The sequence below is a fragment of the Dermacentor albipictus genome, chromosome 3 (assembly GCF_038994185.2).
Source record: "Dermacentor albipictus isolate Rhodes 1998 colony chromosome 3, USDA_Dalb.pri_finalv2, whole genome shotgun sequence".
NCBI lineage: Eukaryota > Metazoa > Arthropoda > Arachnida > Ixodida > Ixodidae > Dermacentor > Dermacentor albipictus.
This window is the reverse complement of record NC_091823.1, coordinates 24,704,357-24,720,947: the sequence shown is the minus strand read 5'-3', so window position 1 is coordinate 24,720,947 and position 16,591 is coordinate 24,704,357. Positions and strand designations below refer to the sequence as shown.

The window sequence follows — 16,591 nt, the reverse complement described above, 5'->3', positions numbered from 1 at the left end:
CTGCAACGCATTCGGGTTGCAGCGCGCTATAACAATTGCTTGAGGAAGCCGTATAACACGTGTTCGATACCGCACTGCATCGGTGAAATTTTAAAGGAATTATTTTCAGTGTGGCACATATTCATTCTGGGGGGAGTCACGAAGAATGGACACATATCAGGTTGCGCATACGCAGTGGTTCAGGTTGTCTGGTCGGGCACAGACTGAATGGTACGTGCACAGCGGCCCAAGTTCCGGCGTGAAAGAGGGTAGATACAAACATACCAGAACACGGCTAAATTCCCCAAGGAATGCTAATCGCATTAAAAGAAAGAATATGCGGATATGTATAGGCACAAGATGGGAAATAGATTGCAGAACTTGGCTACTTTAACTTCATTTTACAGGAATACAGGCTTTCTTATAACCACTGCAACATTATCAAAAGAAATGTTGCAGCAATTGAGTCATGCAACACCATTGCCAACAAAGAGAGATAGAGCAAGAAAAAACTTTGTTGAAAGTCCTTGGTGCCTAACAGAGGAACAAAAACGCAAGCCGAACAAAACGCTGAGGGGGTCTCGAAACACAGACTGTGACCGAGTGTCAGTCCCTCGGTAAATAACAGTTAGCACTTCTTGCACGTATTATAGGAATGTTCTGAGCTTTGGAAATATTGGGAATCAATCACCAGCAAATGAGTGTGAAAAACGCAGGCGTGGTATTATTAATGCATTCAAGAAACTTAATTACGGTACTAAATGTTTTCGCGCTGCAGAAAAAGAAGGAAAAGTGTAATTGTCAAGTAGCAACGTGCTTTATTGAATGCAACAGCAGAGCATTATACGTGCTCGAACAACAAACATACATTACGTTGTTGTGCAGACACTATCTCGGCTTGCTTAAACCTTATAAGTAAAGGCTACATAACGAAATAATATCACACGTTTTGACATTTATAATGCTATTTCTTTATTTTTATGGAACGTTGCATAAGGTGAGCCCATATTTATAGCTTTGATGCGTCACAGCTAGCTGTAACTTGCAGTTAGATACTGAAATTTACTGCCGCCTCTTTAGAACAAAGGAAGAAGGAAATGGTTGTCTTTCTTGATTTACTGCGTCACATGTTCTTCTTAGCATTGAAGGATGAGATGTGCAGCTGCAAATCGCAAATGTTGTGCCATCCTAGTTTCGTTTTAACGGTGCCATATCTCCTGCAGACCCCTGAAACCAAAATTTAAAGAGATGGTAGAGCATATCTGGCTGAGAAAAAAACCAGAACTCTCATCTTGCGCACTTACGCGTAAACGGTGGACAACGTGCGTCTATCTGTGCGCTAGGAAACGCCGAGATGCGGTACATCGAATGCGGCTGCTTATGACAAAGAAAGAAAGAAAGAAAGAAAGAAAGAAAGAAAGAAAGAAAGAAAGAAAGAAAGAAAGAAAGAAAGAAAGAAAGAAAGAAAGAAAGAAAGAAAGAAAGAAAGAAAGAAAGAAAGAAAGAAAGAAAGAAAGATTAAGGATTTGCGTGTTCCTGGAAACCTGAGTCACAATTTATACGCATTCTATGGAAACACGTTGCCTCATACTTCGTTACTGCGCTACGTCGCAACGAATAAGTGCCCATCTTCACTCGGCGATCACCGTCTCTTGCTTGCAGCAGGAGCGGAAGATGACGACCAGACATAGCGGCTCTGCGTCTGACGTGCCCCATTTCTTATAATAGCCGAGTAACGGGACACTTGTCAGGCCAAGTTTTGCAGTATCTTTCTTTCTTGTGCCATCATTCCTCGTTACACATTTTGTTTGAGCAAATGTTGCGTTGTCTGCTAAAGATAGCCTGCGAGTTTGATTTATGCTGAAACTCGATAACCAAGAAGGCCTGGGGACACTTCGCGCACTGCAGTAATGCAGCGTTTGAAGCCGTTTCGAGCAAGGTTAAGAGAGAAGCAACAAAAGGAGAAACGGATGGGGAAACAAGAGCGCAGGGTGGTCACAAAAGACTGAGGCGTACCCCGTGAGTCCATTCCACGCTTTACTAAATGTCGAAGCAGCCGAGCCAAGCTGCAGTTTTGGAGTGCAGCACGCTGCAAAGGCGCCGTGTGCTCCGTGAGCACTCGTGGTTAGTTTGGAAGTCGTTAGAGCTTCGCTGCTGCGTCGATGCGGAAGGAAAAAATGACTCGTGGCCTCAGTACACTGAGAAATTATGGTTTTAAAAAGTTGCGACAGTGCAAAGAAGGCTAGTGCGAGAGCCAGGACTCATTCTTTCGACGGACGACAAGAAAGATCACACGCATTGCGAATCTAAAAGAGAGCTCTTGGTTCCTGTCTCTCTTTGTGAATTTGTCGACTCTTTCCTATTGACTTCCTTTTTATTTGCGTGGCGTTTGTAGCCTTCGAAAGCTTTTCTGTCCTCTAGCTTGGTTAAAATGCGCGACTGAAGTAACAGTGTCGCGGAACCAGGGCGCAAGACGTGTTTCCTGCTGTGCGCGCAGTGGCAGTTCCTTCGATTTGGCGAGGCGAAACGACGAGGCCGGGCGAGGCGCGTTTCCTTGTGTTTCCTTCTGTCTGGTGTCTTGGAGGGTGGGACGTCGCGCATCACCGCTTCTGACTTGAGGGCTCTCAGGGTTTCTTCTCGGCCGTCCCCGCAGGCAGAGTCTGCATAATTCAGTTTAAATTGCTACATGAAAGACAAAGAGGAAGTGCCTCGGGCAGCGGGCTTCTTGCTTGAGAGTCAACGGACGCAAATTCGTCGCCATGTTACAAACAAAGAAACGTCGGCTGTCTTGACGCTTTGGACTGTTGAAGGTTGTTTTTCGATATGATGTCGACTCTGTGCTTGGTGCACGAACAGGCGGCGGGATTTAACTCATGCACTGTAAGTCCGATGGGCTACAATGTTCCATCGACGGCTACCCGGGGCAGCTTGTGTGCACAACTAGGTATGCAAATGGGAAATGTGAGTCGTTTTTATTATTATTATTATTATTATTATTATTATTATTATTATTATTATTATTATTATTATTATTATTATTATTATTATTGAAAATGAAAATGATAATGCTTTTCAAAACGTCGTCTTGAAGTTCTAGGTGAACATCAGATATGACACCAGCTGTTACATTCGCGCCCTGTGGTATATGAGCCCGCGTAGTGACACCACAGAGTTGAGACAGGCCAAGTAAAGTTAGCACCGTCTTCTCATCTGTTGTGTATACGGCAGTATTTTTCCATGGGTTCACTGGAATCTCTTGAATAAGACCATGGGCCACTTTGACGAAGTCATGAAGTTTCTGTTTGGAGATGTCATTCAAGCTTACCACGATGTCGACAGGTACGAAGGCATCTGTCGTAGTCACGATGTTGTATATTATGGTCGCTTCGCTTGAGGACGAGCACACACACACACACACACACACACACACACACACACACACACACACACACACACACACACACACACACACACACACACACACACACACACACACACACACACACACACACACACACACACACACACACACACACACACACACACACACACACACACACACACACACACACACACACACACACACACACACACACACACACACACACACACACACACACACACACACACACACACACACACACACACACACACACACACACACACACACACACACACACACACACACACACACACACACACACACACACACACACACACACACACACACACACACACACACACACACACACACACACACACACACACACACACACACACACACACACACACACACACACACACACACACACACACACACACACACACACACACACACACACACACACACACACACACACACACACACACACACACACACACACACACACACACACACACACACACACACACACACACACACACACACACACACACACACACACACACACACACACACACACACACACACACACACACACACACACACACACACACACACACACACACACACACACACACACACACACACACACACACACACACACACACACACACACACACACACACACACACACACACACACACACACACACACACACACACACACACACACACACACACACACACACACACACACACACACACACACACACACACACACACACACACACACACACACACACACACACACACACACACACACACACACACACACACACACACACACACACACACACACACACACACACACACACACACACACACACACACACACACACACACACACACACGCACACACACACACACGCACACACACACACACACACACACACACGCGCGCGCGCGCGCGCGCGCGCGCAAATCCATTAGTGATTATGAAGCGTTCTTATGTTTCTATTTGCAGTAAATGCGACGTTGAATCCAATAAACGGATAAATGAAAAATATATGGGAACTCCTGGAATTTCAGTCAAGCCATGTCCTTATACATTTACTGAATGGTGTGACTTTTAGAATACTGCGTAAATAACTTTCTGATCATATTGAAGATGAAAAACCTTATCTCTCTCATGTGCTTGGCATGCTACCATTTCGGCTGTTGAGAATACTGTGAAATATTAATCTGTGCTACGGTTCGTCGGACTTTGATGGCTCTTTGGGCGTCTATCGTAGCGCATACTTCCTGGCTATGCTGGGCGTGAAGTCAAATTTAAAAGTGCATGCCAAGTGTCCTCATCGGTTTCGCCACGTGCGAGTACATAAAAATCTCAGTTCCTGGCTTCCTACGCGAATATTCACCGCGTTGCTGCACCTTTGTTCGTTCCGTTTTGCTTTGTTCATGCGTCCATGAACAGTTCACATCCGGCGATGCACATTGGGCTCTTACCTTTTGCCGGAATCTGAAATATTTTTTCTGTCTATACACAATCAAACTTATCCTAGTAAATGAGATTTCAATAACAGAATCACAAAATTCTGTACACCTGTTATGTAATCAAAGACATTCAGTCATTTGGACCACCGCTTAGGAGTTCGGGTCTTTATTCCGCCGGTGAATTCCACCGGTTTATAGATTATCTCGGCACTGGTTTCACAGAAACGACTTCTATTCCAATTTAAAAAAAAAGAGAAACCATTTCAGTGACTATTATCTGGGAACAACACCTGAGCTTCAAGTGAAATACATAGCTGGCCAGCTAATGTGGGCATCAGGGATAATAAAAAAAGGAACAAACAATTTTGCTGCCAGGCTTGATATAGAGTCGAAGCAATAGTAGCTCGAGTAGAAAGAATGCATTAGCATTTTTGAATATTGTGAATAGGAAATGTCTGCGTGAGAACGAATATTTTGCTCCCGCCAGACCTGAATATCAATGCCGGGGGAAAACCCAGTAGCTGGGTCAGTAAATTGAATAGTCGGCAACTTTCTATGCGAGTTCACACGGCTGATTTCCTGTTTGGGAAAAATTTTATTACGTATTTTTGGGCCGCGGGGTATTGAGCGTAATATTTGGCTGTGTTCGCAGCCGACTTCCACGCATTCATCGATGCAGACACAGCTGAGAATGAGGTTTCGCCCAGTATATCGGAGAAAATCAACTGCGAGAACGAAAGGCCCGAAATGCAGAAAAGTTTTGCCTTACGACATCCTTGTTTTGCTATTGTTGCTCTTCATACAGGCACCCTTTCGTGTCGTTTTGCGAATGCGCAGGTATTACAGTTCTTTTTTTTTTATTCCAAAACTGCTGTCTTTTCTTTTACAGCCAGTTTTGTATATACGATGTCGGTCTTTTTTCCAACTCTTGAGTCATGATTATCTTTTACTATTCTTACTATGTGGTATAAAGGTTACTAACAGGGCTAATCTGCCTTACAAATACTGGCCAACGTTTCGATAGGAGAACCTATCTTCGGCAAAAAGAATATAGATCCTCCTAGCGAAACGTTGGCCAGCCTTTCTGAGGCACCTTATCCCGCTTAGTAACTTTTTTACTGCGTGTGACACTACATCTACCAGCCCCCTTTTTGATTTTGGATATTCTTATTATGGCAACTCTGCGCAGAGGGCCGGACGGATGCAAACAAAAGAACAACACAGACAAAGAAGGGAGCTACTATCAGATCTTTATTAACAAGTCACCCACCACGCACTATTTGGTGTGTATCGCATCATAGAGATAGGAAACCACGACATAAAGTCCGCGCGTGTCAAACAGCACCTGAGCATAAAATTGAACTCAGTAGAGTGGAGGCTTAAAAAAGGCTTCGCTGGTGCAGAGAGATGCATTCTTTTTGATAAAAGAATTCCTCAAAGGCCATCCGAGACGCACAGCGTTTGCTGTCTTCTAGAATCTTTGTCTCCCGAAGTCGTGGTTTGAAACCACATGCAGTAACGGGCGTGAACAAATTTGCACATTTATCTTTTTTCTTCTTTACGTTTTGAGCATGCTCCTTAAGGCAGTTTTGAATGGAACACTCCTTGTTGTCGATGTAAACGTTCTCATATTACATGGGGATGGAATAAACACCGATGTAGCATTTTACGAAGGGACACTCCATTGTGTAGCATTCTCGTTTGCTTTGAGTGCAAATTCGAGAACAGAGTATTTATGAAAAACATAAGGATATCATGTCTGCATGCAACGATTTTGAGGTTGAGCAAGAATCCGTTTATATACGGCATGGCTGCTGGCCCCTCCTTCAAGCGCTGTTCCAGAACCCTATTCCTTCTAGTTCCAGGTTTAACCTTTTGCACTAAAGACCTGGCCACTGCAATGATGATTGTCGTAGGGAGGCCCGCTGCCAAAAGGAGGCCTACCTGGAGAGAGAGGCAGAGGCAGAGGAAAGGGGAAAGGCAAGGTGGTTAACCAGAGGAGAAGATCCACTTTGCTACCCTACGCGGGAGAGAAAGGGGAGGGGGAGGTAAAGTGATAGCCAAGTAGAGTAGTCAAAGTTACCCTGCATGAGCTGCTTTCACGATTTCCGGAGCGCAGATTTCATACACTGCCACATAATACACGCTTTACTCTTCTTCTTGTGTTCGCTGTGTAGTAGTGTCCTTGCCCTCTTGCTGAGGCCACTCTGCTGCCATTTGAGGTGGTGGCTGCTCGTGCAAATAGTAAGTCTTCCATTTTTCACTTTCCTCAACACGCCAGCATTGAGGGGGCTGGACAACAACGTGTCGTGGCTCTTCTTCGCACGCCTCAGGACGAACGTTTTCTGAGCACATCAGAAAAGAACAAGCAACGGAAGATGCGTTAGTCATAAGGTGACGTGGGTCGTTTCCGAATCGTAGCGAAATAATCGCTGTCTTCTTTATTGGTTTATTCGCTTTGAATTGTGACAAAGACTTTTTGAGATGTGCAATCTTATTCTGTGAGGTTCTGTCTCTGCAGAAGTGAGATAATAAAGAAGGTTCTGCGGATACTCAATAGTTTAAAAAGAATGCAAACGTTTGGAGGGATTTTCCTATGAGACTGACAATATTGCAAATATCTTACAAGAGCACCATAACGCTTGCGTCAACACTCATGCATGGTACCCCACGCACGCGCATATGCGCGGATAGAGGCACACACACGTTGCACACTTCGAAACTAGTCTGCCCGCACTATTAATATCGATGCGTTTCTCAGGTTTCCTTGTGATTCGTCACGTGGCAGAATGCACTGACTTGCAATGCAGTCAGTGCATTCCACCAGTCACAAGTGAGATGTATGTACCACGCAGCGCACTCCATTGTTGTTGTAGAGACAGCGCATCTTTAGGCACGTCTGCCAACGTTGAAACAGACACGAACGCTGTGCATCAGTGTTTACTCACGTGTCTAAAGGATGCGCCTCTGCCCACCAACCAAATATCCTACCAATATATCCTCATGCACTATCTACTCATCCAGAGCATGCAAGCCTTCGTACTTGCCTGATGCTCAAGCTCAAGAAACGCAAGAATGGCCAATGTTCCCACCAACCACTACGCTTTCTAATTTATTGATACATCATTGCGATCACAGAAATTTCGAAATAGTGCACCCATAAAGTTGGTGGTGGGAAGGCCGATCGAAAGAAAGAAGGCAAAAAGCATGCAAAATATCCCAGGATGAGTTATGGTTCATGGCACTTCACGTCTCTTATTTTATGGGTACGGTAGGATGCTTGGGTACCTGTTATTTATTTTATTTTACCTCTGAAATAAGATTTTGCCTGTTTGTCACTCGATTACGTAACTTTTCGCACTGCCTTTCGTCCAAACTAACCTAAGAAGGTTGGACATCAGACTCCCCACATGACGAAAGGTTTTTAGGCTGTGGCCGGTAGCTTCATTACTGCAGACAGGCACTTGACCACGGGTAAAGTTCTAGAAAAAAATGCGTGGACTGTGCGACCGCTGATGAGTGCGCTGTTGACAACTGCGTTGGTATGCAGACATGTTCGCTTTCTGTCTTTTTCCTTCGTTTATCATACTGTTTTTCCCACCTCTAGTAAAGTGTAGCAAACATGTCACAATGCACGCTGTCATTCAGCAACTTCCTCTTACCTCTCTGTCTAGCTCCTATCTGTAGACATGCGCAGCGAATCGCGTCTTAGTTTTGTCGATGAACTAATCGCGTAATATTAAAGCCAAGCTTTACTTAACTTCCAGAACTTTGGTGTAATGGTAGACTTGCTCAATTAATGCTTCTCGTCTAATAGATCACTTACATACTATAGCCTCCAATATTGACCGACAAAGTAGTGTCGGTGAGTGGACCTCTATGCCGCATGAATGGACAATACATCATGGCATAAAATTTGTGTGCATAATTGTTGCTTCACACAGAATAACGCATTACATCCAACGGCGGTCTTGATATTCTTGTATGTGTCATATTAGAGCGAGACTGTTTATGGCTAGGGCGAGGTGGATTTTTTCGTGTCCGCCAAGAAATATGCGTGCGCGAAAACGCAGCTCCCAAATTCAATGGAAAATTGCTTCATTCTATGCAAAAGCTTATGCGACTGATCAGTTGGATATGCAGTTCAGTAGATTAGTTATCAATGGGTACCATCTTCAAGAATAAATTTAAATTATGGGGTTTTACATGCCAAAACCACTTTCTGATTATGAGGCATGCCGTCGTGAAGGACTTCGGAAATTTCGACCACCTGGGGTTTTTTAACGTGCATCTAAATCTAAGTACACAGGTGTTTTCGCATTTCGCCCCCATCGAAATGCGGCCACCGTGGCCGGGATTCAATCCCACGACCTCGTGCTCAGCAGCCCAACACCATAGCCACAAAGCAACCACGGCGGATCCATTTTCAATATCAGTAGACGCTCAGGTAGATTTTTTTTTTGCTTGCTTGTTTGCTTGCGGGGGTATGAGCCATTGCTTAATGGGGTAATAGCCATTTATTGTCTTACGTGATGCACAAATTTCTCGTTGCGTAGGCGTAGGAATGCTTACGAATTTAATAACAGAGGTGATACCAGAATGTATCCGCGTGCCTGTCGTCACTAGGACCAACGATTATGACAATAAATGTTTTCGTACCTTTGTTCAGAAATCTGTGTCACCTCCGTATCGTGTGCCAAACAGCTTTGCTGGTCATCCAACTTCACAGAGTGGAATTGCTCCTGATTTTTGGTCTTCACCATTCTTTGACTGGCAGGCATTTGCCAGCGGACATGTGCACATTCTTGATCAATCACCCAGAATGGGTATTTGCTTCTGAGACACAGCGGGTATAGAAGCCTTTAATATATTTACATATCTGTCGTACTTCTGCGCGCATGCATCTTTCATCAGCATTCTTCTCTCGACAAGAGTCATACATCGGCTTTGATCTCGTGAGGCAGAGATCTGGTAACAGCCACGGGCGACAAGGTCGTGCGCGTGTCATCAGCTATACTGCTGCTACCTCGCGCTAACTCAAACAAGCTTCCCGTTATGTATTCCAACACAGCCTTGGATTTGCCGTGTTTTCATTACGCGATGAATGAGGGAAGTAGGGAATGAGGGAATGAGTAGAAACGATGGAGGCGTCATCGTGATTGGAGTTCTTTTTTTCTAACACCGCACTTGGGACGAGCGTCGAGGAGTTTTTTTACCGTACCAACGCAGTGCCCGCTGGTGCCCTACATAAGCGGAACGGAACTTCGAAAAGAGCGGAAGCAGGCACTCTCTCACAGTGCACTATTCGATCGATGTCTGCTGCAGGCCTACGTGGGCGGGCGATCAACGCCCGATGACTGATTCGCAGACTCGTTACGATCGCTTGACCCAGAGCGCCACTTTTGTGCCACTTTGTCCCCGACATGAGAATGCGCGCTTCAATGTGCGCTGAAGAGACAACAAAAGTGAATGGAAAAGAAAACAACTACATCATACCGAAATTTGGAACCAAAAAGAAATGACTTGCGATTTTGCGGTCGATGCCCGAGGTCCCCAGAAATCTGGCTGGCGACACCACCTCCCAAGAAACAGGTTGATGGACGAGCTGTCAAGATCCGAATGTCTCGTTATAGCGGAAAGGAGAAGAAGGCGGTCGTATACGGCCTAAGCGTATCGATGCGAGGATGGGAGCGTCGCGTCGTAAGGGAATTCATCGTGTGTGGCTGAGTGCTTGCGACTGGAGCAAGCTTTCTCTGCACGCTAGCGCAGAGTCGTAAGCTCCATTGCCTTTTCAATTCACGAATACAGACAGACACAAAAAAGTGACCATTTGCTGTGTGTTTTTCAGTTTCGGGCTTACAGATGGGGCTGTAATTAATATAATCATCAAAGTTCATACATTAATATAATCATCAAAGTTCATACGGAAGACGGCTAGTGCAAAGGGTTTCTATTTATTAATGAGTCTCAAATGTGGAGCTTAGTTTTTAGACTCAATAGGTCCAATAACTTAAAATTATTATAACGGAATAATATTTATAAACCTGACGATAAGCAGGCTGTTATCTAAACTGGCGCACTGCTGTCATCAACAAAAAAAAAATGTTTATTTCAAAAGATCAACGAAACCATTCGAGTCGAGCTTATGATGAACTTGCGGTAACTGGAAGAATAATTTTAGAACGTACGATCAGCGAAAGGAGCTGGAGACTAAGTACGAAATATTATATGAGAAATGGATTGTTACGTTTACGTGAAGTCAAGACACGAGTGATAAAATTTGTGGCACTGAACGAGAAATAAGGGAACCGAGGTGTCTGATTTCTGTCAGTTACAACTTCGACTTGAGTTTGGCTTCACACAATTTAAGGCAGTGGCGCACGCACACCGTTCTTTTTTTTTGTGTGTGTGTGTAACTCACGACTGTGGAGATTAGCTACACGGTTTATTTCGGAGACGCTGTAATAGTTGTAATACTAGGAGAAAGCGAATTATCTCATAGCGCCGCTTTGGACGGATTGAAATGCTTTCACTGGCTTAGTCCGAAGCTGGTGCCAAACTGCGCATGCATATTCGATCTTAAGAAAAGCAGATTTTCAGGTTTCTGTGAGTTTTATATATTGTGTTGGGATGGCAACATAATGACAAAAAGTTTTTTTTTTTTTGAGATACTGTTATGCCACCGTGAATGCAAGTGATTCCAAGCTCAACTTTATTTTGCATCTACAATGACGCAAGGAGCCAGAACAAAAAGCCAGCACAGGAGTTCGCTTAAGAGGATCATGCCCCTTGTTAACATGTTGGCATCAGCAGTAGCAAAGACAAATAAATGCCAGTATTACAGCAATTAAACAGAGCGATTCATGCCAAATATCTAAACATCTAAACATAGATATATTGCATCTGTATAGTAAAAAATATAGATAAAGAGAACAATGAAAACCTAGAATATTATCAATATCATTGTAAAACGGCTACATCGGGAGGGGAATTGTTTCTTAACCTCCGCAGTTCTTGATACATATTGGGAATAAAATAATAAACTGCCGTTTCGTGAGCATATTATTGGAGCCTCTTATGAATCTGTGCTATGTGAGCAGCGTCCTTCCTGTTGAAAACGATTTCCGTACTTTCACCCCAGCGGGGCTCCAAAAGCTCGTGGAACACTTAGTCCCGTTTCGTGCGAGCCGTTTTCCCGACGGTGAAGAGAGGGCTCAGCCGAACGAGGAAAAACGCCAAAGAATCCCATAAACGGGAGGGAAAAGAAGGTTGTTCCTTTCAGCCGCAGCGCGTCGGTGTCTTCAATCTTTGTCCAGCCGGTGCGCGGAGGACACGCGGGTCGCGAAGGAGGGGAAGAGGCTCTTACGATCCACTCACCAATTGCGGGCAACAATGCGCATTTTGTCGCCCCGCGTTGTCGTTGGCGAGCCGCGTATACGACGATCGCTGGCGGAAAACTAAAAGCACCGCGAAGCGTCATCCGCGCCGAACCCGGCCACTAAGTCCTCGTAAAGCCCTACCGTCCACTCTGACTGAAGCGCAAAGGATAAAAACGGACCGCGAAAGAAGCAAATGAAGGCCGTTCGTGCAACGGCGCGGCAGTAAAATAACCATACGCCCCGTCGCCGTAGTCTCGGTGATACCACTCGGCGGCGGCGAGAACTCGCCGCGGGGAAACGGCCCCCGCTCTTTGGTGCTCACGCTACCTCCTTCTAAAACTGTGCAGCTGCGTTAATGCTATATAGAGCTGGCGGCAGCCAGCAAGCGTCTGAATTCGCCGCGCTACTAGTGCTCAACTAATGTTGCCGATTGCGCGTGACTGTGTAGCCGTGGACAGATTCCGGCCAGTGACACAATTACCCCAAGTGCGAACATCTTTATGAATACTCCGGTTAGGCTTGCGGCTGCACGAGTTTCGAAACGCATGCACAGTTTAGATGCCTATGTCATAAGGGCTGGTAACCGATACCTTTCGGATAGCGTCGCCAAAACAAGAGCAACGTTTTTATGGCGTTCTTTCTTTTTCTCTCGCACCGTTTTTCGTTTGCTCTCTGACCTCTCCCATTCTCTTCCTGTTAAGCGTGCACTGATCCCAAAAGCCGTTTCCAAAAAAAAAGAGAAGAAAAGAAAAGAAAAATAGAAAAGTCGTCGTGAGTTGCCGACACACGCAGATTAACCGTGGTCCTACGACACCCGATATAGAGTGCAATGCACTCTGTCTGAGGTCGATCGCTCCTGTAGGCGCCACGACGTTCCTTGCTTTTGTTATGTTACAGATTTTCGTTGGGTGCTGCTGGCGCTAAGTCAGAGCAAGTGCTAAGCGTATAGAAATAGCTTGAAACAATAGAAAAATACGCGTCCAGAAAAAAAAAGGAAAGAAGAAAAAATGGCAACCATTCAACTCTGTGAAGATGGAATGGCAGCGAATGCTGACGACATTCAAAGCTCGTAAACAAAAAGCAAGGTGCTTTCGCTGCCATTCCATCTTCACAGGGTGGAATGGTTGTCATTTCGTGTGTTGCGAGTCTGTCGTCATTGCTCGTTCGGCGTTGCACGGGCTCGCGATTGTCGTTCTCGTTCAGCATGCCGGGAAAATTCTTCATCGGTATGGTCGTTTCGCGTCGGCGCCGTGCACATTGTCGTTGCTGTTCCCTCCGGCGCTCCTCATGCGCACGTATTTCTTCGGGTGTACGAACTATACGTGTCCACCCCATCGATAACGCAGCTGTTTTAGTGCCGCTGCCTCTCCTACTTATCTACTGACGTCCTGGATAACCTTGACGTCCCGCTATTGTTCCCGGCAAGCGTTCTAATCTGTTCCGCATTTTGATATCTGCACCGCCGCACTGCACCCGTATGGGTTCTTAGAAATCGCTAAGTCTCTTTCTTATGCCGGACACAAACCATGCCAAAATGCAAAGGAAAAATCAGATGGATGCACAACTGTTAGTCGTCGACTCAGTGACGTAACAAGAACGAAGGCGATGTATGATGTTTGTCTATAAAATAAGGGTGAGGAGGAGTCCACGAAACTGATTACAACACCTATTTGAATATATTTATTTATTCTATACATCTTCTTCCAGAGTGGTAAACGCCCATTTTCTCGGAGATCGGCCAAGAATCGGCCCTACCCAGGGGGCCGAGAATGGGGTAGGCCAAATATAACAATTTTTTTAATTGCAGGAAGCTGTTTAATTTCATGTGCTTGAAAGTAAAAATGCAGCCTTCAGAATATACTAAACAAACATAACAAACGTCCATAGAATTTACCCAAGCGGAATGGGTTCGACACATAACGCGGGGGCTGCCGTGGCCTGGTTAGGCAGCTCAATGTTGCTACACGCGTGTGGTATTTGATTGTTTGAACGAGGCGCGTGGGCACCATCACTCGAGAAAAGAGGAGGAAGAACGAACTGGGCTCGCGCTTTGAATCTAAACGGACAGCGCTGCAACCGCTGTTCTAAATATAACCTGTAAATAGTTGCTCGTCTTAATGACTCGCCCTTCGCGTGACAATATGAGTGCTAGAGTCGATATCTCACCATACAAATGAATGGGAATCAGTTACGTACACTACGAAGAAAGGAAACCTTCGAGCTCTAAAATATGCGCGACCTTCTTGAGCAAATGTATTACAGCAGTTAGTGCGGACTTAATTTAGGCACAACGTTTACGGTGTTGTTACATAAGCTTCACTGAAGATATCGCCTTTAAAAGGTGTTGTTGCAGTCGTACTCAGTGGTTTCATTAAATCTCATGTTACAAAGGCCCATCTCCAACTGAGAGTGATGATAACCTATTCTGTGGTGAAAATTGCACATCCTGCATTATCTTAATTCCGCACTAGTCGAATTGTAGCATATAATAAAACTGCCATGTGCAGCTATACAGAGAGAGAGAGGAACGACGAGGTAGAGCTAAGGTGGTTAACCAAGGACGTTCCCGGTTGGTTACCTTACTTTTCGGAGAGGCATGACGTCGAATCTTCGTACTGCTGCGCCTTTCTGCTTTTTTTTTGTTGTTGTTGTTGTTGAGCTGGCTTTGCCACACAATAACCCTAAATGTGGTCGAGCACGCTTTAATGAACTGCGGCGAAAGAAAAGAGAGAATCTCCCTTGACATAAAGGGGGAGGGGGGGAACCAGACAAGAGTAATGCGCATGCAAATTAGAAGTTGAAGTGAAAATGAAAAATTTCCTGTAATGGTGCTTTAAAAACGAATGCTTCGATACCCGCTCCACGTATTGTTCAACAATTTTGGTGCGCTAAATTTGCAGCGAAAAGATGGGGTTGTGTCGTTGCTGCAGACGGTATTAAAATCGAATTCAGTGTCCCTGGAAACATTGCAGCTTATCACAGCTACTTCATGTAATGCTTTTATTTTTCTCCATCTACTAAGCAGTAAACTACTATTTAGAAAGCTATTCAAGCTTCACAAATGGCTTATTAGTCTTAGTTTGCCGGCCACAGTAGCTTAGCGGATATGGAGCAGCCATTTCCACTGAGCACGATATCCCGAATTGTATCCTAGCCACGGCGTCTGCACTCTTCCGTAGGCGGAATGAAAAAACGTTCGTGTGCCGCGCACTGGGGCTACATTATAGAACTCTAGGTGGTCAAAGTAAACTGGAGTGCCCCAGTATGGTGTGCCTCATAGTAAGATTGTGCTTCTGCCGCGTAAAACCCTCGAATGTATTTTTATTTCTCTTCGTTAAAACGATTGCTAGTAATGCTGCACATTTCCAAAGTATTTTGCTTAATCTACAGAGACAACATAACTTGTTCCCAATATATTATGTTGTAAAAAACCTCGGCTCTCTGTGAATTCAGAAAGAATAAAATAAACTAAGCTCTAATTTCGCTCGCGCCCCTTGTATTTTCCGTAGAAACAGAAATGACAAAATTAGCAGAAGAAAATATGTGAGTACTACAACGAGGCTGTATACTGGAGCCTGTCACTTTGTAAATGTTTTATGCACACGTGAAACAACTTTTCGTTATGAAGTGAAATTACGGAAATCTGGCAAAGCAACAAAAGTGTGCCTTGTCGTTCCACCTAAATGTGGTGACGTACTACACAATAATAAAAACTGATACAAGTGTTACAGAAACGATCAAGAACCATATCGAGCGTACACGTTTCAATGTTTGAATTACAACTTTACCTTAGATGATTACCACTGCAATCTGCAAAAAAATAGACAATCTGCACCCTCTGAACTTGCCTGGCTCTGCCATCGCCTAAATATTGCTGGGAACAGCAGCCTCTATGCAAGTAATTTTCTTGTAAGATGAAACAGCGAGAATTCTATCGCAAAGTGGTACGTCTTCTTTCGTAAAGGAAGAAGAAGAAGTTTGGTTCGACACAGTCGCACTGCTGTCTCGCTCCCGAGTGTTTTTGAATTTTTTCGACGTTTTGCCAAATAGATTTGTCGAAGACGTCGGACGACTCGCCAAGGTACCTTCCCTACCGGAGGCCGGGGGGACCTTCGCCTCCCGCCGCTTCGATAGGAGCCTGCAGAAGAGCCCGATCTGGTAGCGGTGAGAGCTCCGTCATGACTACGCCTGACCTGACACCGGGCCAGAGGCCACCGACTGACCCTGAGAGCAACCGTGGCTGTAAGCGATACAAGACTTCAGAAACAGACGACGAGTCTACGCTTATTGACGATTGTGACATAGCTGACATCACAGATCTGGACGATGAAGGCTTCAGGCTTGTGCGTCACCGCAAG

The 16,591-nt window shown here is 45.0% G+C and overlaps 1 protein-coding gene across 11 annotated transcripts in view; it reads left to right on the top strand.

The window, feature by feature from the left end:
* Positions 1-16,591, top strand: part of LOC135903876 (uncharacterized) — a 367,982-nt gene that overhangs the window by 265,443 nt on the left and 85,948 nt on the right. For 4 of the 11 annotated variants that reach the window (XM_065434302.2, XM_065434301.2, XM_065434300.2 and 1 more), the window contains exon 1: positions 2,669-2,940. The exons of 6 other annotated variants lie outside the window; for them this stretch is intronic. In XM_065434302.2, coding sequence (XP_065290374.1) covers positions 2,803-2,940 — 138 coding nt within the window. In that variant the 5' untranslated portion in view covers positions 2,669-2,802. Of the gene's footprint in view, positions 1-2,668; positions 2,941-16,591 lie in introns of those variants that run through there. One more of the 11 variants, XM_065434309.2, reaches the window with a different exon arrangement.